Source organism: Moschus berezovskii, chromosome 4 (assembly GCF_049115385.1).
Source record: "Moschus berezovskii isolate FMDL1 chromosome 4, NW_MosBer_1.0, whole genome shotgun sequence".
Lineage (NCBI taxonomy): Eukaryota > Metazoa > Chordata > Mammalia > Artiodactyla > Moschidae > Moschus > Moschus berezovskii.
In genome coordinates this window covers 71,145,566-71,172,824 of record NC_142463.1, presented here as the reverse complement: position 1 = coordinate 71,172,824, position 27,259 = coordinate 71,145,566, and the positions used below count along the sequence as shown (strand labels likewise).

General features: G+C 37.0%; 1 protein-coding gene across 6 annotated transcripts in view; it reads left to right on the top strand.

The window, feature by feature from the left end:
- The window catches only part of EVI5 (ecotropic viral integration site 5), a 245,418-nt gene that overhangs the window by 59,653 nt on the left and 158,506 nt on the right, over nt 1-27,259 (top strand). For all 6 annotated transcript variants that reach the window (XM_055403208.2, XM_055403206.2, XM_055403207.2 and 3 more), the window contains exons 2-5: nt 751-980; nt 23,374-23,563; nt 24,419-24,643; nt 25,441-25,515. In XM_055403208.2, the coding sequence (XP_055259183.1) occupies nt 832-980; nt 23,374-23,563; nt 24,419-24,643; nt 25,441-25,515 (639 nt within the window). In that variant the 5' untranslated portion in view covers nt 751-831. The remainder of the gene's footprint in view (nt 1-750; nt 981-23,373; nt 23,564-24,418; nt 24,644-25,440; nt 25,516-27,259) is intronic.

Below are 27,259 nucleotides of genomic sequence, written 5' to 3'. Positions count from 1 at the left end.
TTGTCGCCATTGGCAGAGAATGTCTACTCTTTCTAGGCATTCTATTCTATTTCTGACTCGTTCTGTTTGAAAATTGTACTCTGAAACTCTCTTACTCTGTTAACTCAAAACATTTATCATAATTTTGTTGGTCTAGAACTAAATCCTCTTCTGAGAAAACACTCATAGTAGTTTGAAGGTTTATTATGAATCTCATTTAATCTTACTTATGCTAAGCCTAGTTTTTGTTGAATTATTGGTCATGTTATAGGATTTCCCTATCCTGATCACCTAATGGACATGTTTTGGTTCCTTGACTTTCAACTGTTTTTGACTACAACCCAAATAAAGAATGTATTTTATATTCCAACTCAACATATCCACATGTACATACATGAAGTATATAGTTTTAATACATATATGTAATTGAGGCAGAAATTTTGTGACAACATATCTTTACAATGACACTTTCTGCTCCTTTTCATTTTTAAAAAATGCTGGTGTTACCTATTAAATTTATTTTATCACTCCCTGATGAATTTCAGCCTGTAGTTTGGAAATCACTGTTTTAATTTGTGCATGCTACAGACTGAAATATGGAGTTTCCACAAGCTGTATGTTAGAACAGTCATTGCTAAAGCAGGTGTTACCTTTATTAACTCAAAGAGAATATTCTGATTGCTGGTTTTCAAACAAAACTAAGGATTATCAAGTTCTTGGTAATGCATAAAATAAAACTGAAATATACGTAACTTTTATTTTTACACTTAGGTGGCGACAGACAAGGTTGCAGAAAAGTTGAGTTCTACTCTCTCATGGGTGAAGAACACAGTGTCACATACAGTCAGCCAAATGGCCAGTCAGGTGGCAAGTCCATCTGCTTCCTTACACACTACATCCTCGTCTACCACACTGTCAACGCCAGCCCTTTCACCATCTTCACCGTCACAGTTGAGTCCAGACGACTTAGAACTCCTGGCTAAACTGGAGGAACAAAATAGGTAAGTGAGGTTGCTTGGGTTGTCTTTCTTTAATTGTCATATGCACTTAACCATTCATATATGTATGCATGCCATAATCAAAATTTTAAATATTTGTCCGTATTAAGAATGTTTAGGGGAGTTTCCTGATAGTGTAGGGTTAGGATTCTGGGATTTTACTGCCATGGCTTGGTTCGTTCTCTGATCAGGAAACTGAAATCCTGCAAGCCATGTCGAGGGGCCAAAAAAAGTTTAGTGTTTTTTTTTTTTTAAATCAGAGTTAATTAGCAGAAGTTTTCAAGTATTTTTTTGGAGGAGTTGGTCTTAAAACTAAAATTGGACTAAAATTTTCTTCAGACTTGGACAGCTGTAGACTTGTTTACTTAATGTAGCAAATTGTCTAAATTCTTCCTGAATGGTTCTTTAGGGCATCAGTTACAAAAAGAGTTACTAAAAGAGGACCCTTTTATGTTCAGTCAAAATAAGGATAATTACAGAGATAATTTCTAACAGCTCTTTTGATATGTAATTGACATAATAAAGTACACATACTTAAGGTATACAGTTTAATAAGTTTAGACATAAGTATATACCTGTGAAATTATCACCAAATCTGTTATCTGCCTTTGTATCTCCAGATAGCGACTGATCTGCTTTTGGTCATTGTAGATTAGTTTGCATTTTCTAAGTTTTATAGAAATCGAATCATATAGTATATACTCTTCTTTAATGGGTTATTTCATTATTCTAAAAATGAATTGTTTTGAGATTCTTGTGTGTTGTAATACATATGAATAGTTCATTTCTTTTTATTGTTTAGTAGTATTCCACTCCAGTACTCTTGCCTGGAAAATCCCATGGTCAGAGGAGACTGGTTGACTGGGGTCCATGAGGTCGCTAAGAGTCAGATAGGACTGAGCGTCTTCACTTTCACTTTTCACTTTCATGCATTGGAGAAGGAAATGGCAACCCACTCCAGTGTTCTTGCCTGGAGAATCCCAGGAACTGGGGAGCCTGGTGGGCTGCTGTCTATGGGGTCGCACAGTGTCAGACATGACTGATGTGACTTAGCAGCAGCAGCAGCAGCAGTATTCCATTGTATGGCTATATCACAGCTTACCTACTCACCTGTTGTGAAATGCTATAAACTTTTGTGTACAAACCTTTGTATCAATTTATGCTTTCATTTCTCCTGTGTAAATACCTAGGAATGGAATCGCTGGTTTATATGGTAGAAGTATATTTAATTGTCAAACTGTTTTCCAAAGGGCCTATAGTTTTTCACATTCTCATCATCAGTGTATGAACATTGCTGCTCTTCTGCAGCCTTGCCAACATTTGGTATAGTCAGTCTTTTTAATTTTAGCTGTTCTTACAGGTATTTGTATCTTGTGGTTTTAATTGCATTTCCCTGTTGGTGTTGAGCACCTTTTTTATGTCCTAATTTGCCATTGATAAATCGTCTTTGATTAAATGTCTGTTCCAAATTTTGCCCATTAAAAAAAATTAGGTTGTTTGCTTTCTTACTGTGTTTTAAGAGTTTTTTTATATAGTTTGGGTACAAGTCCTTTTTCCATATATATGCTTTTAAAATATTTTTTCACAATCTGTGGCTTATTCTCTTAGCAGTAACTTTTGAAGAGCAAAAGTTTTAGATTGTGATTAAGTCCAATTTGAAATTGTTCTTTTATGGACTGTGCTTTTGATAACTCAGGGTCACACAGATAGAATTCTGTATTAAGTTTGAAGTTTTACATTTACCGTAGTCCATTTTGAGTTAATTTTTTTTTAAATGAAACAAAGGATAAATCAAAATTGTCTTTGAATATGCATGTTTGTTTTTGTATTTGTTGAAAAGACTGTCCTTTTTCCTTTTAATTACTTTTGCACTTTTGTCAAAAATCAGTTGTCTGTTTATGTATGTTTCTTGGCTCTTTTTCTGTTCCATTAATTTATTTTTCTACTTTAATGCTAATACGACATTACTGAATATTATAGCTTTATAATATGTCTTGAAATCAGATAATGTTAATCGTCTTTGTTCTTTTGACTGTTTTTGCTTCTTATCATACCTTTGTGAATTTTACATCAAGTAATTTGTACAGAAACACTTGGTGAGATTTTGATCAGAATAGTGTTGAATTTCTAACAGTGGTGCCTTCCACCCATGAACACATTATATTTTTCTTTTGCTTATTACTTGTGCATGTTATTGTTTTTGTAAATATAATTTCTGATTGTTCATTGTCAACATATAGAAATACAATCTTTTTTCTTTTATCATTCTTGTATTCTGTTGCCTTGATAAATTCACTTGTTCTGGTAGGTTGTTTGTTTTTTTTTTTAGATTCCATTAGATTTTCTATACAGATGAGCATGTGGTCCATGAATAAAAGCACATTTGCATCTTTACAGTATGGATGCCTTTTATAGCTTTTTCTTACCTTATTGCAACTGGTTAGTACTTCCAGTACACATTTGAATATACATAATGAACAGATAGCCTTGTTATTGTCTCAATCTTAACGGGGAAGTTTAAAATTAAAATTATTTTAATTAAAAATTAAAAGACGCTTGCTCTTTGGCAGAAAAGCTATGGCCAACCTAGACAGCATATTAAAAAGCAGAGACGTTACTTTGCCAACAAAGATCCGTCTAGTCAAAGGTATGGTTTTTCCGTTAGTCATGTATGGATGTGAGAGTTGGACTATAAGGAAAGCTAAGCGCCAAAGAATTCATGCTTTTGAACTGTGGTGTTAGAAGACTCTTGAAGTCCCTTGGACAGCAAGGTGATCCAACCTGTCTATCCTAAAGGAAATCAGTCTTGAATATTCATTGGAAGGGTTGATGCTGCAGCTGAAGCTCCAGTAGTTTGGCCACCTGATGCGAAGAACTGACTCATTGGAAAAGACCCTGATGCTGGGAAAGATTGAGGGCAGGAGAAGGGGATGACAGAGGATGAGATGTTTGGATGGCATCACCAACTCGATGGACATGAGTTTGAGCAAGCTCCGGGAGTTGGTGATGGACAGGAAAGCCTGGTGTGCTGCAGTCCATGGGGTTGCAAAGAGTCGGACATGACTGAGCAACTGAACTGAAGGGGAAAGCATTAAAAATGAGTAAATTGTAGGTTTCTATAGGTAACTTTTTATCAGGTTGAAGAAGTTCCTGTTTCTCATTTGTTAAGTGTTTATAAGAAATAGATGTTATATTATGTCAAATGCTTTTCCTGACTCTATCAAAATGATCAATTGTTTTCCTCTTTTAATTTGACAGATTAATTTTTTTTTTAAGTTAAACCCCACTTAGTCATTATATATTGTCTTTATAGGATATTGTGGGATTTGATGAGAAAAAATTTTGTTTGGAATTTTTACTTCTGTGTTCAGGAGGAAGCTCAATCTGTAGTTGTTATATAATGTCTTTGGGTTTTGTTTGTAATGTCTTATGTCCTTGTAATATTTTTGTGATCTTTCCACTTTTCTCATTTAAGTGTTTTATGCTATACATTTCTCCTGAAGCTCTGCTTTTGCAGGATCCCTTTAAGTTTTATATTTCTGAGCATAGTCTGTTTTGATACATGTTTTATGTGCACTTGGAAAGATTGTATATTCAGCTGTTATTTGGTGGCATATTCTATAAATGTTAATTGGTTCAAATTGATTGATGGTGTTTCAAGTATCTTTTCTGATTTTCTGTTTACTTGTTGTATCAGATATTGAGAGAAGGGTATTGAAACCTCCAACTACAATTGTGATTTATTTCTCTTTAAATTTTATCAGTCTTTGTTTCATATAATATGAAGTTATATCGTTGTATATATAAACATTTAGAATTGTTACATCCTGTTGTCAAAATGCCTTCATTATTTCTAGTAATATTGTTTGCTTTAGAAATCTATTTTATCTCATATAGTCATTGTAACTTTTGAATAGTATTAGAAGTTTATATATTTTTCTGTTTTTTACTTTTATTCTGTTTTTATCTTTACAGTTGTTCAGTTAGACAAATATAGTGGCTCTTGCTTTTTAAAATAGTCTGACAGTCTTTACCTTTTAATTATGATAGTTAGATCACTTTTAAAACAACTGTGACATAATTTTATTTCTTGCTTACATTTATGTTCATCTCAAACTTTAGGCTGAGTACATTTTTATTGCATACTTCTTAATTTCTGGACCAGTGACCAGCCTCTCTGCAGGATAAACCAGACTCATGTCAAATGGGAAGTGGATATATAGGAAATATATCTTAAAACATCTTCTAGGGAGTGATATACATAACTTCAACTTACATTTTATTGGCCAAGCAAATCATATACTCACTCCTTATGGAGTGAAATTGGGAATAGAATCTTCTTGCAGGGCTGGGTCTAAGAAAGTTTATGCTTATTATTGTTTCAGAACCCTTTGCCAATATTTTTATTGCATTGTTCTTGTGCTTTTAATTATTCACTTACCATAAAAATCCACCCTTTTAAAGTGTACAATTTAGTAGTTTTTAGTATACCCCACTCCAGTACTCTTGCCTGGAAAATCCCATGGACGGAGGAGCCTAGTGGGCTGCAGTCCATGGGGTCGTGAAGAGTCGGATACGACTGAGCGACTTCACTTTCACTTTCCTGCATTGGAGAATGAAATGGCAACCCATTCCAGTGTTCTTGCCTGGAGAATCCCAGGGATGGGGGAGCCTGGTGGGCTGCCCATCTATGGGGTCGCACAGAGTCGGACACGACTGAGTGACTTCACTTTCACTTTCCTGCATTGGAGAAGGAAATGGCCACCCACTCCAGTGTTCTTTCTTTCCTGGAGAGTCCCAGGGACGGGGGAGCCTGGTGGGCTGCCCGTCTATGGGGTCGCACAGAGTCGGACACGACTGACGTGACTTAGCAGCAGCAGCAGCAGTATACTCACAGAGTTGTGTAAACATTGCTGCTGCTGCTAAGTCACGTCAGTCATGTCCGACTCTGTGCGACCCCATAGACGGAAGCCCACCAGGCTCCCCCGTCCCTGGGATTCTCCAGGCAAGAACACTGGAGTGGGTTGCCATTTCCTTCTCCAATGTGTGAAAGTGAAAAGTGAAAGTGAAGTCGCTCAGTCGTGTCCGAACCTTGGCGACCCCACGGACTACAGCCAACCAGGCTCCTCCATCCATGGGATTTTCTAGGCAAGAGTACTGGAGTGGCTTGCCATTGCCTTCTCCTTGTGTAAACATTACCATTATCCAATTTCAGAATGTTTTTAGGACTCCCAAAAGAAACCTTGTATCCATTAGTCTCCCCTTTGCACCCTCCTTCCTGGTACCACTAATCTGCTGTTGCCATGGATTTGCTTATTCTGGCCATTTCATTGGTAGTCCTTTGTGACTAGCTTCTTTTACTGAACACAGTGTTTTCCAGATTTTGAGTAAAATAGATCATTTACATTTAATGTAATTATTGATATGGTTATGTTTATGTTTGTCATCTTATTTTTACTGTTCTTTATCTTAGTATTTCTGCCTTTTGACTGAATGACATATTGTTTATGATTCTGTTTTATCTTTAGTTCAGTTCAGTTCAGTCGCTCAGTTGTGTCCGACTCTCCACGATCCCATGAATCACAGCACACCAGGCCTCCCTGTCAATCACCAACTTCCGGAGTTCACTCAAACTCATGTTCACAGAGTCGGTGATGCCATCCAGCCATCTCATTCTCTGTCGTCCCCTTCTCCCGCCCCCAACCTTTCCCAGCATCAGAGTCTTTTCTAATGAGTCAACCTGTCTCATGAAGTGGCCAAAGTATTGGAGTTTCAGCTTTAGCATCAGTCCTTCCAATGAACACCCAGGATTGATCTCCTTTAGAATGGACTGGTTGGATCTCCTTGTAGTCCAAGCGACTTTCAAGAGTCTTCTCCAACACCACAGTTCAAAAGCATCAATTCTTCGGCGCTCAGCTTTCTTCACAGTCCAACTCTCACATCCATACATGACCACGGGAAAAACCATAGCCTTGACTAGATGGACCTTGGTTGGCAAAGTAATGTCTCTGCTTTTTAATATACTATCAAGGTGGGTCATAACTTTCCTTCCAAGGAGTATGTGTCTTTTAATTTCATGGCTGCAATCAGCATCTGCAGTGATTTTGGAGCAAAAAAAAATAAAGTCTGACACTGTTTCCACTGTTTTTCCATCTATTTCCCATGAAGTGATGGGACCAGATGCCATGATCTTCGTTTTCTGAATGTTGAGCTTCAAGCCAACCTTTTCACTCGCCTCTTTCACTTTCATCAAGAGGCTTTTGAGTTCCTCTTCACTTTCTGCCATAAGGGTAGTGTCATCTGCATATCTGAGGTTATTGATATTTCTCCCAGCAATCTTGATTCCAGCTTGTGCTTCTTCCAGCCCAGCGTTCCTCATGATGTACTCTGCATATAAGTTAAATAAGCAGGGTGACAATATACAACCTTGACGCCCTCCTTTTCCTATTTGGAACCAGTTTGTTGTTCCATGTCCAGTTCTGACTGTTGCTTCCTGACCTGCATACAGGTTTCTCAAGAGGCAGGTCAGGTGGTCTGGGATTCCCATCTCTTTCAGAATGTTCCACAGTTTATTGTGATCCACACAGTCAAAGGCTTTGGCACAGTCAATGAAGCAGAAATAGATGTTTTTCTGAAACTCTCTTGCTTTCTCCATGATCCAGCGGATGTTGGCCATTTGATCTCTGGTGCCTCTGCCTTTTCTAAAACCTGCTTGAACATCTGGAAGTTCACGGTTCACATACTGCTGAAGCCTGGCTTGGAGAATTTTGAGCATGACTTTACTAGCGTGTGAGATGAGTGCAATTGTGCGGTAGTTTGAGCATTCTTTGGCATTGCCTTTCTTTGGGATTGGAATGAAGACTGACCTTTTCCAGTCCTGTGGCCACTGCTGAGTTTTCCAAACTATTATTTTGCTGGTTGCTTTAGGAGTCATAGTGTATATCCTTAACTAACTTACATACCATACCTTCAAGAGATCTCATACCACTTCACATGTAGTATAAAAACTGAGAATGGTACATTTCCATTTCTCCTCTCTGGTCCTTTGTGCTAGTTTTGTCATGCGTTTTGCTTTCATATATTTTTTTTGTTAAAAATTATTTATTTTTAAGTTTTTTACTGCACTGGGTCTTCATTGTTGCATGCACGCTTTCTTTAGTTGTGGCAAGCAGAGGGTACTCTCTTGTGGTGCGTGGGCTTCTCATTGCAGTGGCTTCTCTTGTTTTGGCGAAGGAAATGAAAACCCACTCCCGTATTCTTGCCTGGAGAATTCCATGGACAGAGGAGCCTGGCAGGCTATATATAGTCAATGGGGTTGGAAAGAGTTGGACATGACTGAGCAGCTATCACTTACACTCACTCACTCTTGTTTTGGAGCACAGGCTCTAGGGCATGTGTGTTTAATGATGGGAGTGTGCAGGCTATAAGGTGTGGGCTCAGTAGTTGTGAGGCACAGGCTTAGTTGCCCTGAAGCATGTGGTATCTTTCTAGACCAGGGTTTGATCTGGTGTCCCCTCTGTTGCAGGGCAGATTCTTAACCACTGGATCACCAGGGAAAGCCACTTTTGTGTATGTTTTGAACCCCATGCTACATTGTTATTTTCACTTCAACAGTCACTTACTTTTTTTGTTGTTGTTGTTTTTTTAGGGGATGAATTTTATTTTATTTATTTTTAATTTGTTTAATTGGAGGCTAATTACTTTACATTATTGTATTGGATGCTCGGGGCTGGTGTACTGGGATGAGTCACTTACCTTTTAAATGAGATTGATAAGGAAAAAATAAGGAAATAAAGGAAAAAATTTATATTTTTGTATATAAATTTATTTTTGCCTATATAGCTTCCTGTTCTGGTGTTTTTTGGTTGTTTGTTTTTAGCTCCAGATTTTGAACTGTAGAATTTTCCTTCTGCACAGAGGACTTCCTTGAATGTTTCATGTAGTGTGGGATGCTCCTATATGTCTGAGTCTCCATTTTGCCTTTGATTTTTAAAAATATTTTCTCTGAGTAAAAGACTCTAGGTTGACAGGGTTTTTTGTTTTTTTTCCTTTAGTACTGTAATAATGTGTCATTGACATCACTTTTGCATTGTTTACATCAGGAAATCGGATGCAATCCTTATCTTTGTTTCTGTGTGTATAATGTGTCTTTTTTCCCTTCTGTCTCCTTTTAAGATTTTTTTTCTTTATTCCTGGTTTTAAGTAATTTGATTCTAAAGTGCCTTATTGTAGTTTTCTTCCTATTTCTTGTGAGTTTTGTTGAATTTCTGGTAGACTTAGAATTTTCCTCAAATTTGAGAACTTTTCAATCATTTCTTCAAATTATTTTTATTCTTTTCTTTCCTCCTCCTCAGTGACTAAGTACACAGATATTAGACCACTTGAAGTTGTTCCATAGCTCATTAATATTGTGTTCATTTTTTGGAAAATTTTTATTGCTTTGTATTCAGGTTCTGTGCATTGTGATCTGCCATGTCTGATTTGCCATGCATCCTGTCCAGTGTGTTTTTCATCTCTCCCATTTTTCATCTCTAGAAGGTGGAGCTGAATGGTGTTTGTATGTCTCTACTTAAGTTTTGATCATACAGAAATAGAGACTTAATACCTTTGAATGGCCTTTTCTGGTAGTTCTAACATTTTTATCAACATCATTTTCAGTTCAGTTCAGTCACTCAGTCTATTCAGTTGAGAAAGTTTACTAGGTTCTGTTGATTTTCCCTGCCCAAGCCAGGATTTGGAAACTCTCTCAAGACAGGTAAGATGGCAATCATAGGACTTACTTCACTTACCTCCTGAGTTTCAGTAATAACTGTCCATTGTTGCCTGTTGTCCAGAGTCTTTTAAAAAAAGAAACATTGTTCTCATATAGTTGATATATCTTGTCCAGTATTTTTGGTTGTTTATTGGGAGGGAGTAAATAAATCTCTTATCTGTTACTCTATCATGGCCATAATGAAGTAATTTTTTTTCTTTTAAGAGAGTTTTACATTTTCCTTTGGCTGGAAAAAGAAGCTTGAATAAGGTTAGAAAAATAGACATATTATTTGATAGTTAGATTTAGAAGTTAATACTATATGTAAATGTATTCTGAATTTTAACTCTGCTCAGCTTTAAAATTATTGCTGAGATAGTGATATTTTTGTTTTAAAATGACTTGTACTTAGGTTTGGTCTCTTCCTGTTGGTACGGACTTAGAAAATAAAGGCATGAGAGCAATTCCCTGGAAAGAGAATTTATGAGCCAGAGATTTTGAACCTGGTCCATGTGAACCACAAGAAGAAGACCTAATGTTAGCTTATACAAACCTGGCAATAGAAATTGCTCTCTTCTGATGATCATTTCCTAGAAAGTGCTTTTAAAAGGGATTTCTTTGGCTATCAGCATTTGATGGGTAAGATGGAAAGCTTGGTGTACCACATGATGATAACTTCATGTCGGTTTTATGTGTGTGTTGATTTTAACTTTGTGCCCCTTTGCTTATTATATTTGAAAGATTTAGAGCAAAGTCTTTTGGTTGAGGTTTCAGGAAGAGAGAGTTTTAATATGTGGTTTGGCAGTTTCTTGAATAAGATGAATTTGAAAGAGGGTCATAAATGAGCAGGGCTTTTCTGGTGGCTCAGCAGTAAAGAATTCTTCTGCATTGCTGCAGATGCGGGTTTGATCTTGGGTTGGGAAGATCCCCTGGAGGAAATGGCAAACCACTCCAGTATTCTTGCTTGGATAGTCCTATGGACAGAGGAGCATGGCTACATACAGTCCACAGGGTTGCAAGAGTCAGACACAGCTGAGCGACTGCACCACCACCACCACCAATATAGAAAATACTATATTAAAAATTGTTGATCCCTGGTTTGGGAGATTCCACATGGGGCACCTAAGCCCATGTGCCACAACTACTGAAGCCTGAGCACCCTAGAGCCTGTGCTCCTCAACAGTTCAGTTGCTCAGTCATGTCCAACTCTGTGACCCCATGGACTGCAGCATGCCAGGCCTCCCTGTCCATCACCAACTCCCGGAGTTTACTCAAACCCATGTCCATCGAGTCAGTGATGCCATCCAACCATCTCATCCTCTGTTGTCCCCTTCTCCTCCTGCCTTCAATCTTTCCCAGCATCAGGGTCTTTTCCGATGAGTCAGTTCTTTGTATCAGGTGTCCAAAGTATTGGAGTTTCAGCTTCAGCATCAGTCCTTCCAGTGAATATTCAGGACTGATTAGGATGGACTGGTTGGATCTCCTTGCAGTCCAAGGGACTCTCAAGAATCTTCTCCAACACCACAGTTTAACAACATCAATTCTTCAGTGCTCAGCTTTCTTTATAGTCCAACTCTCACATCCATACATGACTACTGGAAAAACCATACCGTTGACTAGACAGACTTTGTCAAAGTAATGCCTTTGTTTTTAATAGGTTGGTCTAGGTTGGTCATAGATTTGCAGTCTAGGTTGGTCATAGATTTTCTTCCAAGGAGCAAGCATCTTTTAGTTTCATGGCTGCAGTCACCATCTGCAGTGATTTTGGATCCCCCCAAAATAAAGTCTGTCAATGTTTGCATTGTTTCCCCATCTATTTGCCATATGTGATGGGACCAGATGCCATGATCTTAGTTTTCTGAATGTTGAGCTTTAAGTCAACTTTTTCACTCTCCTCTTTCACTTTCACCACGAGGCTCTTTAGTTCCTCTTTACTTTCTGCAATAAGGGTGGTGTCATCTGCATATCTGAGGTTATTGATACTTCTCCCGGCAATCTTGATTCCAGCTTGTGCTTCTTCCAGTCCAGCGTTTTTCATGATGTACTCTGCATATAAGTTAAATCCATTACAGTGAGAAACCCATGCACTGCAACTGGAGAGCAACACCTGCTCCCAGCAACCAGAGAAAGCCCAGGTGCAGCAACGAAGACCTAACACAGTTATAAATAAATAAATTTTTAAAAATTATTGCAAGTGATGTGTGTATAGATGAACTTTTCCCCAAGTAATTTGCAATTTATTCCAGAGTTCTAGATGTACTTGGCATATGTGTTAACAAATGATAATTGTGAGAGTTGTTTAAAGATGTCTAGAAAAGAGATTTTTGACAAATAAGACTTTGAGAAAATAAAGGGAGCACAAGATTTTCACCATTTGTTTGTGTGTAGAATTACTCAAATTCACGTTTTTAATCTCTTTTAGAAAAAAAAATTGGTAAAACTCAGAATCCACGAGAAGGATTGATGTGTAGAGACTGGGTAAATGCAGCATTCTATTGTTTGTTTTGCCTTAGGAAAACAATCCTGGTGGAAAAACACATCTTTCTGGCTTTAATAAAAGATAAAATGACAAACATTAAAATCTAGCTCTCCTTCCTCTCTTCTGCTCTTCTTTCCACCAGTGTATTACGTAAGGAAAAACTGCAAGAATAATAGGTTAAATTCTCTGTGACCACTTCTGTGGTTTGTAACCTAGGTATGTAAGTTATGTATTTAAAGTAAAAATTAGGAGATGCAGCTAGTACTTGTAACAGGGAAGGTGCTTTTATTTAGGATTTTTTCTTCTCTTCCCCACATGTAGATGAAACTGTTAAGTTGTTTAACTACTTTTGATTTAGAAAGTATAAAAAATAGTATTTTAGAAAGTTAAAATTGAAGAAACATAAAAATATCAAGTCCTATAAAGAAGCTATTTTTCTCTCCCATGGTTTTACTACAGTAATCACTTTTTAAAATCAGTGCATGTGGCAATCCCAGTAAGATGTGAAGAAATGGTTCAATACAGATCTGTTTGATGAAAGTTAATTATTGATAGCCTTGAGGTTGAAATGGGATAGCTGTTTTTTTTCTATGTTAAATGTGTTTTTCATTTTAAAATTACAAAGACTTTTTGGCAGAGATGAATTCAGGAAGGTAAGGTTCAAGTATAATAGCAGTGAATTTTAATTAAGGAGGGGAATAATGCTAATTTAAATTTTGAACGGGCCATTATTTGTGTGGTTTAAAAATTTGGCATTGCAACCATGTTTGTTTCCTTTTACATCCTGTTACTTAGAATCAGATTTTACTTTTTAGCAGATTTGGGGGGTGAAATATGAGGACAGGAAAATGGAAAAGGTTCTTCTAAATTAAAGTAAATATATTTTATGTAACATCTAAGTCTACACTGTCAAATATGGAAGCCATCAGCCGTATGTGACAGTTGAGCACCTGAAATGTGACTGGTCTAAATTGTGATGAGCTGTAAAAGTAAAACATACTCCAGATTTTGAAGAGCTGATTGGAAAAAAAAACAAGAGATCGTCAATTAAAAAATTTATGATTTGTAGTAAAAATATGTAATGTTTTGACTGTGTTTGATAAAGTAAATTATTAGATTTAAATTGCAGCTATTATTTTATACTTTAAACTTGGCTATTAGAATGTTTAAACTTATATAAGGGGCTGGCATTATATTTCTGTTGGACAGTGCTGATCTTGGTGATCTTTTACATTTATAATTTTACCACCACAGCATTACCCCAGTTTCCTAAGGGTACTCTCTGTAAACAGCCATGCACATTTAAGGAAGTGGTAAAAAGCTTCTGAACAAAACAAGTTTTGTTTCAAGTCTTTGTGTTAAAAACATGTATTTTTAATCATAGAGTTCTTTAGATCTTCACTCGAACCTCTTATTCTTTTTCTTTTCATAGGAGATTTGTTTTAAATTTTTAATCAGTTGTCTGGTTTCCTGAGGAATTTGATGATGGGATTAATTAAAAATTCATTGTACTACTCTTTCTGTTGCAACTTAGCTTCAGTCTGGAATATCTGTATAAATCAATCACTAAACCGTCAGTTTCTGATCAGAATATTTGAGAATGGCCTGCAAGACTCATGCATTCACCTTTTCTGAGACCTTATCTTAAAGAAACAAAAGCCAAAGAAAACCCCCCTGTGCTTTCAGAACTGGAGAGATTCTTGTAATTTAGACTCCTCCCTTCTGAGTTGTCTCTGAGTTGCTGCTTCTTGTGCTAATTCCTTGTCTTTTCTTAATTCTCCCTTCTTGCTTCTGTTGTTCTAAGGCATGTATGTGCTTGATGATGTAGATGGGGATGGGTGTGACTCCTCTGTGAGTCATATGTATTCTGTTGCTATTGATTTGCAACAGCCTGGTTTTAGACTGCAGGCTGCTGTCTTTCTCCCTGTACTTTCATATCCTGTTTGTTTGGTGTAAGGTTACAAGAGTATTTGAACCCTATGTTTGAAAAGTTGCTCCCTCTGCAATGAAGTGCCAGTGTATTTAGATTTTCAAGTGTTTTTCTTATATAGCAGTATTTTTCCTTAGCTTTCTTAGCTCCTTCCTTAGCTCTTTATAAATTATCTTAACAGTTTACACATTCCCAGATGGCATGTTGACCTGTTATTTTTGTATCCTGCTCTCTTATTTCTGGTATCCATGGAAAAGCATTATACTGAGTACAACAGGATATTAAGAAAGTTTGTCAAATAATTGCCAAATTTCCAACTGTAGACTTTTCAACGGCTGTACTATTTATCTACATACATAGTCTCCCAAGTACTTCAAACTCCAAAAACCCAAAAGAAAACCCTTTTTTTTCTCTTCCTTTGTATTTTTCATAGTATTGTAGAGGATTATTTTCTCTTTCATGTTTATCAAATATATGCATTGTACACAAGTTACTTTTTTTTTCTCATATGCCCGTCACGAAGTGCACAATGTGCCATTTTCCTCAGGTAGGTGGCCCTTTGGTGAGATGAAGGTTCAGTTCTCAGTAGCAAGAATATGGTGAAGATAATCTCTAAAATAAGACCTAAAGACCCAGTTATTCTCTTTGTTGGCATATACCCTTGTTCTCACTTTAGAGAACTGGAATTGGAAATGCTTTCTCTCTCCCAAGTATCCTAAGCTTCTGCAGTTAAAGAATCTTAGACATTTTCCATCCTTAATAGTATTGGAAGTCCAACTGACAATGGGCTTTGGCACCCCCACCTCAGATAATGTGGAACTGTAGCTACTTTGAATGCTACCCTTAGAGCTGGAGGTAGAGAAAGTTGGAGTTGTTTAGGTGGAAGACTGCGGATTATATATTTATTCCCCAGTCAGTAGAGATCCATGCTCTGATGCCTTAATCTCGCAGCATTGTAGGAGGATGAATAAATTTAGGTCTCTCAATTATTGTATAGAAGCAGGCCACACCTACCTATGGAGAATGCCTTTGATTATTACATATAGTGTTCCTACCAGGTCAGTATATTTCTCCTTTAATTCAATGGATTTCTTCTTGTTTTAGTTATAAGTAAATTATGATGGGTTGGGAAGGTAGTTTCCTTTCTTTTTTTTTCCCAGTAAATCCTTGCAAAGCAGTGAACCCTTGTGCTCTGGGAAGAGGAAGGTAAATGAATAACTTTTGAATAGACTTCTCACTAGCCCACAGACCTCTGAGTAATGCTGTATTAGCACTTTCTCAGGTGCCAGGCTACATAGTCTTTGAAAACTGCTCACATTTTCAGGCAGTGTGCCTTTACTACCATGTCAAGAGTATTTTAATTGAAACTAGGTTGCAACCTGTCTATTCCTGGGGTGCTTAAAAAAGGAATCACTGCTTTTAGCAAAAATAAATAGAAATGTATGATTTGAACTATACGTTCTGTAAAGTCTACATATTCTTAACAAGTATGTAAATTCTTTTCCTACGTACCATGATTTAGTAGCTAGTGGAGAGAGACTTGATAGTATCAGCTCAAGTATTACTTCTGGAAAATGGTCACATTCTCTCAGACAGAAGGACTTCATTATATCCATAGCATTGAAAAAAAATTCTAAAGTTTTTACTTGGAAAATTCTAAATTTTGATAGAATGACAAATTTGAAAAAAGAGAAAGTAGTGTTTATACCTTCCTTTGTTTACGAAATAGATACACTTAATATATCAAAAATAGGCACGGTTTTTGTGATCGTATTATAATCATGGTTTTAAAAAAAGTTCTGAAGGGCTTTCAGTAATATAAAGCAGTAGTTTCTCACCTAATTCCTACTATCCCTAATGTCATTAACCAGAGATAATATTTTTAATAAATTTTTATGAAAGTGAAAAGTGAAAGTGTTAGTTGCTCAGTACTGTCTGATTCTTTGCATCCCCAAGGACTGTAGCCTGCCAGGCTCCTCTGTCCATGGAATTTTCCAGACATGAATACTGGAGTGAGTAGCCATTCCCTTCTCCAGGGGATCTTGCCAACTCAGGGATCTAACCCCGGTCTTCTGCACTGCAGATGGATTCTTTACCTTCTGAGCCACCATTCAGTTCAGTTCAGTTGCTTAGTCATGTCTGACTCTTTGGGACCCCATGGACTGCAGCATGCTAGGCCTCCGTGTCCATCACCAACTCCCGGAGTTTACTCAAACTTATGTCAATAGAATTGGTGATGCCATCCAACCATCTCATCCTCTGTCATCCCCTTCTCCTCCCACCTTCAATCTTTCCCAGCATCAGGGTCTTTTCTAATGAGTCAGTTCTTCACATCAGGTGACCAAAGTATTGGAGTTTCCGCTTCAGCATCTGTCCTTTCAATGAATATTCAGGACTGCTTTCCTTTAGGATGGACTGGTTGGGTCTCCTTGCTGTCCAAGGGACTCTCAAGAGTCTTCTCCAACACAACAGGTCAAAAGCATCAATTCTTCAGCACTCAGCTTTCTTTATCCTACAACTCTCACATCCATACGTGACTACTGGAAAAACCATAGCTTCGACTAGATGGACGTTTGTTGGCAAAGTAATGTCTCTGCTTTTTAATATGCTGTCTAGGTTGATCATACTTTTCTCCCAAGGAGCAAGCAACTTTTAATTTCATGGCTGCAGTCACCATATGCAGTGATTTTGGAACCCAAGAAAATAAAAGTCTGCCACTGTTTCCACTGTTTCCCCATCTATTTCCCATGAAGTGATGGTACTGGATGCCATGATCTTAGTTTTCTGAATGTTGAGCTTCAAGCCAACTTTTTCACTCTCCTCTTTCACTTTCATCAAGAGGCTTTTGAGTTCCTCTTCACTTTCTGCCATAAGGGTGGTGTCATTTGCATATCTGAGGTTATTGATATTTCTCCCGACAATCTTGATTTCAGCTTGTGCTTCTTCCAGCCTAGCATTTCTCATGATGTACTCTGCATATCAGTTAAATAAGCAGGGTGACAACATACAGCCTTGATGTACTCCTTTCCCGATTTGGAACCAGGCTGTTGTTCCATGTCCAGTTCTAACCGTTGCTTCCTGACCTGCATACAGGTTTCTCAAGAGGCAGGTCAGGTGGTCTGGTATTCCCATCTCTTGAAGAATTTTCCACAGTTTGTTGTGGTCACACAGTCAAAGGCTTTGACTTAATCAGTAAAGCAGAAGTAGGTATTTTTCTGCAACTCCCTTGCTTTTTTGATGATCCAACAGATGTTGGCGATTTGATCTCTGGTTCCTCTGCCTTTTCTAAATCCAACTTGAACATCTGGAAGTTCATGATTCACATACTGTTGAAGTCTACCTTGGAGAATTTTCAGCATTACTTTGCTAGCATGTGAGATGAGTGCAATTGTTTGGTAGTTTGAGCATTCTTTGGCATTGCCTTTCTTTGGGATTGAAATGAAAACTGACCTTTTCCAGTCCTGTGGCCGTTGCTTAGTTTTCCAAATTAATTGTGTGGTAGTTTGAGCATTCTTTGGCATTGCCTTTCTTTGGGATTGAAATGAAAACTGACCTTTTCCAGTCCTGTGGCCGTTGCTTAGTTTTCCAAATTAATTGTGTGGTAGTTTGAGCATTCTTTGGCATTGCCTTTCTTTGGGATTGAAATGAAAACTGACCTTTTCCAGTCCTGTGGCCGTTGCTTAGTTTTCCAAATTTTCAAAGTGCAACACTTTCACAGCATCATCTTTTAGGATTTGAAATAGCTCAGCTGGAATTCCATCATCTCCCCTAGCTTTGTTCATAGTGATGCTTCCTAAGACCCACTTGACTTCACATTCTAGAATGTCTGGCTCTAAGTTGGTTGATGTATAATTTGCAAGAGAGAAATGCACAGTTCTTGAGTGTACAGTTTGAGCTTTAACAGATATAAACACCTAACAGATATATACACCTATGTATAACCCACACACCCTTTAAGATGTAGACAGTTTTTTTCATCTTAGAAAATTCATTTGTGCCCTTTTTGGCAACTCCACCACCAGAAACTTTTCTTCTGATTTTTATTGCCTTGGATATATTTTGCTTATTCTTTTTGGTGAGGCTATAATTCATATACTATGCAGTTCACCCATATGAAATGTGTAATTCAGTAATTTTTTAATGTATTTACATAGTTTTGCAGTCATCACCATAATCATTTTTAGATCATTTTCATCACCCCCCAAAGAAACTATATCCACTAGCAGCAACTGTCCATCCCTCCTTGTTCTCCTTACTCCCACTCCAGTCCTCAGCAACAACTAATCTACTTTCTGAATTCTAGGTATTGAATATAAACTGAGTCATATAGTATGTTTCCTCTTGTGACTGGCTTCTTTCACTTAGCATGTTTTCAAGGTTCCATGTTCCAGCATCCATATTGTAACCTGTATCTCTGCTTCATTTTTTTTCAAGACTGAATAATATTACACCTTATGGATATACTAGTGTGTTTATCCATCCAGTACTTGATGGATATTTGGATTGTTTCCACTCTGGCTATTATGAATAATACTGCCATGAACACTTGTTATGTAGGTTTTGTGTGGACATAGATTTTCATTTCTCTTGAATATATACCTGGGAGTGGAATGGCTGGTTTGTATGGTAAGTCTATGTTTAACCATGTAAGAAATTGCCAGGCCTTTTTTCTGAAGAGATTTTACCATTTTATATTCCCATCACTGTGTCTGAGGGTTCCTGTGTCTCCATATCTTCACCAACACTTGTCATTTGTCTTTTTCATTATAGCTGTACTATAATGCCGTACTGTGAAGTAGTATGTTGTTATGTTTGGATTGGCGTTTCCCTAATCATTAGTGACGTTGAGCATCTTTCTGTGTGTTTATTGGTCAATTATATATATTTGTAGAGAATTATCTATTCTTATTCTGTGCCCATTTTTTACTTGGTTTATCTTTTTAGTATTGAGTTGTAAGGGTTATTTATATATTCTAGATAGAAATCTCATGGGTTGCAAATATTTTTTCCCATTCTATGAGTTTTCTTTTCACTTTCTTAATGGCATCCAGTGAGGTACAGAATATCTAAAATTTTGATGAGTCCAGTTTAAATATATTCTTTATTTTACTTGTGCTTTTGGTGTCATATTTAGAAAGGCTTTTTTTCTGTAGTATTCGTGTTCTTTAACTTCTTGTAAGTGGAATCAAGTAGTGTGTACTCTTTTGCATCAGGGTTCTTTCACCTCGTGGGCTCCATACAGTCCGTGGGGTTGCAAAGAGTTGGACAGGACTGAGCAAGTAACACTGTACTTCACTTCTTTCACCTAATGTTTATAAGATTAATGTTATGTATCAGCAGCAGTTTGTATCTGAGTGATATTGCAGTGAATGAATGTATCACAATTTGATCATTTATTTTTCTGAATATAGGGGTTGTTTCTGGACTTCGGCTATTATGAATAAAGCTTTTCTGAACTTTAAATTGTAAGTCTTTTTGTGGATGTAGGTTTTCATTTTTCTTGCTGTCATATAAAAATGTGTTCAACTTTATAAAGAATTGCTAAATAGTCTTCATAGTGGTTGAACTCTTACATACTACTGACATGGATATATTAAAGTCACAATTGGTCTCATCTTTGGCAGCACTTAGTATAGCCAGTCTTTAAAACTGTAGCCATGCTGATTGTGTACATAGTGTTTTAACTTGGGTTTCTTTGGTAACTAAGGATGTTGAATGTTTTTCAGTTGTTTATTAGCCACTTGACTATTTTGTTTTGGAAGGTTCAGTTTAAATCTCTTACTCATTTTTAAAAATGTGTTGTTTGCCTTCTTAATTATCAGTTGTAAGTGTTCTTCATGTATTCTGGATACCAATCTTTTGTCAGATGCATATGTTGATCTTTTTTTTTTCAGTTTGTGGCTTACCTTTTCATTTTCTTAAAAGTAGAGCTTTTAAAAATTGAAATGCAATTTAGTATTTTTTAATCAATTTTTTTGTTTTATGGTTAATGTTTGTGTCTCATTAACAAATTTTGCCTATTCCAAGGTTGTGCAGACTTTTTCCTGTTTTATTCAAGATGTCTTATAGTTTCAGCTTTTATATTCAAGTCTATTGTCCATTTTGAATCTTTTTTTTTTTTTTTTGGTATTATGTGAATTAAGGCAGGGACAATATATTTAAATAATGTAAAGTCTGTACTTGGAATATTTCATTTGTAATGTTTTTCAAAGTTTTGTATATTTATATTACTTATTGCATTGTCCTCTGAAGATGAACTGCTTAACTCTTTTCTCTAATCCACCCATGAATTCATTTGGTTTTCCTGCTTATACTAAAAGTTATAACGTGGAGATCTCTGAGAACTTTCTATTAAAAAACAAAAAACCCTTCTTTTTAGGTACTTTTTCATCTATGCTTTCATTATATCTCAGATTTCTGTTTAGCTTAGGAAACACCAGTATTTCCTTTTTAATTGCATGTCTTTATTAATGGTAGTGGTGGAGTTTAATTATTTGTCATATAGTGAAATGAAGTCACTCAGTCGTGTCTGACTCTTTGTGACCCCATAGACTGTAGCCCACCAGGGTTCTCCATCCGTGGAATTTTCTAGGCAAGAGTACTGGAGTGGGTTGCCATTTCCTTCTCCAGGTGATATTCCTGACCCAGGGATCAAACCCGGGTCTCCCGCATTGCAGGCAGATGCTTTACCATCTGAGCCACCAGGGAATCCCAAAAAAGTGAGTCATTCAGTTGTGTCAGACTCTTTGTGACCCCATGGACTATACAGTCCATGGAATTCTCCAGGCCAGAATACTGGAGTGGGTAGCCTTTCCCTTCTCCAGGGGATCTTCCCAACCCAGGGATCGAACCCAGGTCCTCCTGCGGATTCTTTACCAGCTGAGCCACAAGGGAAGTTAGCAAGCATTCAATGAATAATAAGTGATATGAACTTAGATTCAGGTTATTTCTGTAAAGTTTGTCTCTGTATTCCATTTATAAATCTTGAGATTGAGAAGCATACAAAAAATTACTTGTATACATACACTTGTTATAATCTGGACTTATTAAAATAATATCTGTGGAAAAACAGTATTTAAAGCAAAGCATTATCATTAATTAGTTTTTTTCTGATAGACTATTTGCAGCAAATAATTGACCCTGAATTTGGCTGTTTTAATCATTTTTCTATTTCTGGCATTATTTGGGACATTTTATTTCATTTACTGTTACCATGAAAAAAATGTATTAAATTATGCCATGAATAAGGAAAGATTTTTAGTTTATATTATTGTGTTATTGAGTTTGATCATCTCGTATTTGAAGTTGTTTTTTTGTTTAATATGGGGATTTGAGTTTTATTTCAGTTCTGTCAGTTTTCAGTGTGTTTTGTTTTGAGCTAGATACAAAGACAATATAAAGGGATATAAAGATGAGTAAGATATAAATGTGGCTTGCAAAGGATTTTTTATAATCTGCTAAATATAATTTACCTCATGTTTCTTTATTAGTTTTTATACATCATAAATTAATATTGGGAGCATTTTTTGTCTAAACAGATGATTTTCTGAAGGAGTTATTGGAAGTAAATAGTATCCATGTTAAATAGATGTTTTAGGACCCTTATTTGCATGGCATGTAATTTACATCTTAATAATGATAGCACCACATTTTCCAGCCCTTTTTTTTTTTGATAGCCTGTGTACATGTGAAAGAAGTAATGGATTTGATGTTGTATTGAGTTATGGAATGGATCTCTGAAATTATCTTAACCTGTCTTTCTACAGATAAGGAAGAGACCTTAAACAGGGCCTTAACAGTGAAGAGGTCTCAATTTAAAAGTGCAAGTCCAGTGATAAATGACAGGTGTTAGCTGGCCTGAGTTTCTGGGAGATAGGGTTTATGGAGAGTTAGTGGATTAAAGTCCTTTCTCATTTAAAGGGCAAAACTTCAACCCTGCTATACCCTGTTATTTCTGGAATATAGGCTAGTTTTGCCTATATAGTTTTGCCTATATAGTTTTTTAAGAGATCCAGAATTGAAAATACAAATGTATGTTGGAGAAGGAAATGGCAACCCACTCCAATATTTTTGCCTGGAAAATCCCATGCCTAAGCCTGGTGAACTGAAGTCCATCAGGTCACAAAAGAGTTGGACATGACTGAGCAACTAACACACACACACACATGCACACACATACAAATGTATGTGTATATAAACAAATGAAATCTAATTTTAGTTTTAGTAAGTGTTCTTTTTTTTTTTACACAAACATTGCATGAGCCAGACAAAACACTCTTTGTTTGGGCAGATCAGTTATGCCTGGGTGAAGCAAAATTGAAAGAGTCAAACGATTTGATTAATTTGTGTGTCTGCCTTACTTTTTTAGTCCTAGACACATTTTAAACATGTTAAGATTAGTTCTTCCATAAAATTAGTTAATACGTCTTCCAAGTGCAGTTTCTTTTTCCCTGAAGCCTTCCCAATGAATTTCTCCCCAGAAGATTTCTTCTAATTTGAATTTTTAGTGGAGATAAAGGGAAATTATGATGGGACTAATAGCACTAAAATATTTAACATAATTTACTTTATCAAATTTTTAAATTGCTATTCTTAGTAGAAAAAAAACACAGCAGTTAATTTTGTAGATGCCAACCAAATATTTTTAAATTACATATATTTTAAAACTATGGCTAAATTGCTGTAGTGAAGCCCTTAAGTATCATCATGTTGTTGCAGGAAGGGGGACCCCTGCCAGGGCCTGAGAGTGGGCTTTTGTCTAACACTCGGAAATGGATTGTCCAAGGAGGTACATATACTGACACAGCAAGATACTTTATTGGGAAGGGGCACCTGGGCGAGAACAGGACGGTAAGGGAGCCCAGGAGGACTGCTCTGCTATGTGGCTTGCAGTCTCAGGTTTTGTGGTGATGAGATTAGTTTCTGGGTTGTTTCTGGACAATAACTCTCAGAGTCCTTCCTTGGTGGCACACCCATTGCTCAGGCAAGATGGATGTCAGCGAGAAGGATCCTGGGAGGTGTTAGGACAGGTGGTGTTTCCTTTTGGCCTTTCCTGAACTCTTCCATTTGGTGGTGGCTTATTAGTTCCATGTTCCTTACCAAGACCTCCTGTGGTCTCATGCAAATAGTTACTGTGGTGCCTGGGCTGGGTGGGTGGTTTTAGTCAGTGTGTTTCCTCTGATATTGTCATCTAGTGTCACTGTGAGATCTTGAACAATTTTTAATTATATTTTAGATTGTTAGAGACAGATAGTAAGTCTTTAAGATCTGTAAATGGATCAAGAAGGAACAGTGGCTCCTCTCTGGTATCAAGTTCATCAGCCTCTAGCAACCTCAGTCACCTTGAAGAAGACTCTTGGATTCTTTGGGGAAGAATTGTTAATGAATGGGAAGATGTGCGCAAAAAGAAGGAGAAACAAGTTAAGGTATTCATGTTCTTTGCTGAAGTTCTTCCTCTTATCCCATACTTCCCAGGTGCTATGATGAAGAGATCTGCTTTATAGGTTTTCAATTGTGCCAGTAGAAGTTTTGATTTGCAGTTATCAGCTATCAGCTATTATAAAAGTCTCCTAACGGAGAAGGCAATGGCAAGCCACTCCAGTACTCTTCCCTAGAAAATCCCATGGATGGAGGAGCCTGGTAGGCTGCAGTCCGTGGGGTCGCTAAGGGTCGGACACGACTGAGCGACTTCACTTTCACACATTGGAGAAGGAAATGGCAGCCCACTCCAGTGTTCTTGCCTGGAGAATCCCAGGGACGGGGGAGCCTGGTGGGCTTCCGTCTATGGGGTCACACAGAGTCGGACACGACTGACGTGACTTAGCAGCAGCAGCAACAGTAGAGCTATAGATTCAGAAATGAAGTGGTGACATCCAAAATCCTTCAGTTATCATTATTTTACTTTTTTTTTTTTAAAGCATAAAACAGCCCTTTGAAAGATCATGGTTACCATGCTATCTGTCATTCACAGCTCTGCAGATTATCAGTTCCTTAATACCTTGAGAGGCCATACTCTGAGTGAAATGACAGGAATTTATCCACAGCATTGTTGATCCTCTGATCAGAACACAATATATCAGTATCTTACCAAATCTTAGCTTTGGTTAAAAAGTTCCCTAGTCTTATTATAAAAGTAGCTTTGTGAATTAAATTTTGAGAAAGAAAAAAAAAAGGTTTTTTTTTTAAAAAGTCATCTACTCCACTCCAGCTTCCAAACCCCGTGGCTTTCAAGGTAGGAAGCCTAAATAATTCATTTAAACATTTTTATTTTTATTTTTTAGGAACTTGTTCGTAAAGGGATACCCCATCATTTTAGAGCAATAGTTTGGCAACTTTTGTGCAGTGCACAAAGTATGCCAATTAAGGATCAGTATTCAGAACTGCTGAAAATGACATCACCTTGTGAAAAATTGATCCGAAGGGACATTGCTAGAACTTATCCTGAACACAATTTTTTTAAGGAAAAAGATAGCCTTGGACAGGAAGTTTTGTTTAATGTAATGAAGGTAAGTTCTATTTATTCATTTTTTGGGGGGTGAAATAAATTCTTATGTTGAAATTAAACATTTTTCATAATGAAGTATGAACTGATGTAGTAATCAGTTGCTTCGGCAATCAATATGATTTTAGCATAATTTTGACTTTAATTCTGATGTTTAGGTTGCTGTCTGATTTGGAGAACTCTTGGAAAATTCCTTACATTGCTTGGTATTAGTTGAAGTCAAATAACCTATAAATGACTATACATACCATAGAGAAGACCCTTCATGAAAATGAGTAATTCACCTTCTATGAGTTTCACAATCTGGGAGCAAATTTTCTGTTTGCCATGGCCAGCATTACTAAGAGTCCCTCACCCTTGAAAGTGTGTGGCATTGTAATTTTTTCTTCAATATTGTCTTTTCCCTTTGCATAATTCCTTTCCCTTTTAGCTACCCCTGTGAAATTATGATTTCTTGTTAAACCATATCAATTTTTTCAATGCTTTACTGTCATCCTACTCAAATTTTACTCTATCAGCTACATATTTTTAATGATTTTTACGCTTTGCCACTTCCCTGAGTACAGATTCCTTTATTTTCTTGTCCTTAAGAACTGACAGTTCCTAATTCGTAAATCATCAAAAGAAAATTTTATGTAGTAAATCATGTAGGGTAGGATAGCATCTACAGCAAAGCAAGCAAGAGCTTCTCTAAAAAATAAATGGTCTTTAACCCACCTTCTCACTATTTTTAGGCTTTTAGAGAAGGAAGGTATGCTATGTCATGATAAAGTATTTTGAACAACACTTTTTACTTTTTAGGCATATTCTTTAGTGGATCGTGAGGTTGGTTACTGTCAAGGAAGTGCTTTCATAGTTGGATTGCTGCTTATGCAGGTAAGCTATATAAGTATTAAAGTTGGAGAATTTAAAAATCATCCTTGTTTTTTAGTAAGTGGATATTGGGTATTTTTCTCCTAAGCATAATCTAAATAAGATTTAGATTTAGTTTGTACTTTAAAATATTAAATATGTTGAAAATAACACATAGTAAATATCCTGCCACTAAATCAAATTTTGTCTTACCTACATTTGGACCATAATATTCTACTAAATCTTGTATCTACTTTTAAATCTTATATGTATGTATTTAATGAAGAATAATATTTTCCCAGCCAAGGAGGACTGATTAAAGTGTTGATATAGAAATCTTACTTTATGGGACTTCTCTGGTGGGTTTGATCCCTGATTGAACTAAGGTCCCCCGTGCTATGTGGCAAGGCTACATGCACACACAAATCATAATTATGATATACAGTGTCTTTGGAAGTTTATGCAGTACTTTTATTTGTCACAGAACTGAGGGATTGTTACACTTCTCTTATTATAAGCTCAAAAATAGAGGTACTCAGTCACTTCTACTGCCTTAGGGATAAACGTGTTTCCATTGGCAGTGGCTTATATTGGGTGGGGTGTTTTTGGAAGTCAAGGACAGGACAGTAAGTCATAGCTTTTACAGGAAATAGCATATGGTATTATCTATTTAGCCTTATTGAAAAATTTTTTTAAAAGTCTATCTTACTCTTGTATTAAGTCTCAGACTGAAATGTAACTTGAAACCTTGGAGATAACTTTTGAGTCATATAGGCTTGTTTTTTCAACCCAGTTCTACACTGAGTTCTGTAATCTTGGGCTAGATTATTTTAACATCCTTTTCTTAGCCTTAATTAGGTACTACTTCTACTTCTAGATTCATTATGAGGGTTATATAAGATATTGTATGTAATAGCCTAGCATGGTGTTTGACACATGGTTCAGTTCAGTTCAGTTCAGTCGCTCAGTCGTGTCCGACTCTCCGCGACCCCATGAATTACAACACGCCAGGCCTCCCTGTCCGACATGCAATAAAAGTTCAGTGGCTTGCGCAGGATCTCATATCTTGGTAAATAAGAGCAGCGCAGGAATCAGAAATTGTGTTTCTCCACTGTTACTGTTGTTCAGTCACTCAGTAGTGTCGAACTCTTTGTGACTACATGGTCTGCAGCACGCCAGGCTTCCCTGTCCTTCACCAACTTCCGGAGCTTGCTCATACTCATGTCCATTGAGTCGGTGATGCCATCCAACCATCTCATCCTCTGTTGTCCCCTTCTCCTACTGCCTTCAATCTTTCCCAGCATCAGGGTCTGTTCTAATGAGTCAGTTCTTCGCATCAGGTGGCCAAAGTATTGGAGTTTCAGCTTCAGCATCAGACCTTCCAATGAATATTCAGGACTGATTTCCTTTAGGATGGACTGGTTGGATCTCCTTGCTGTCAAAGGGACTCTCAAGAGTCTTCTCCAACACCACAGTTCAAAAACATCAATTCTTAGGCACTCAGGTTTCTTTATAGTCCAGCTCTCACATTCATACATGACTACTGGAAAAATCATAGCTTCGACTAGACAGACCTTTGTTGGCAAAGTAATGTCGCTGCTTTTTAATATGCTGTCTAAGTTTGTCATGACTTTTCTTCCAAGAAGCAAGCATCTTTAATTTCATGGCTGAATATACCATCTGCAGTGATTTTGGAGCCCCCCCAAAATAAAGCCTATCACTGTTTCCACTGTTTCCCTATCTATTTGCCATGAAGTGATAGGACCAG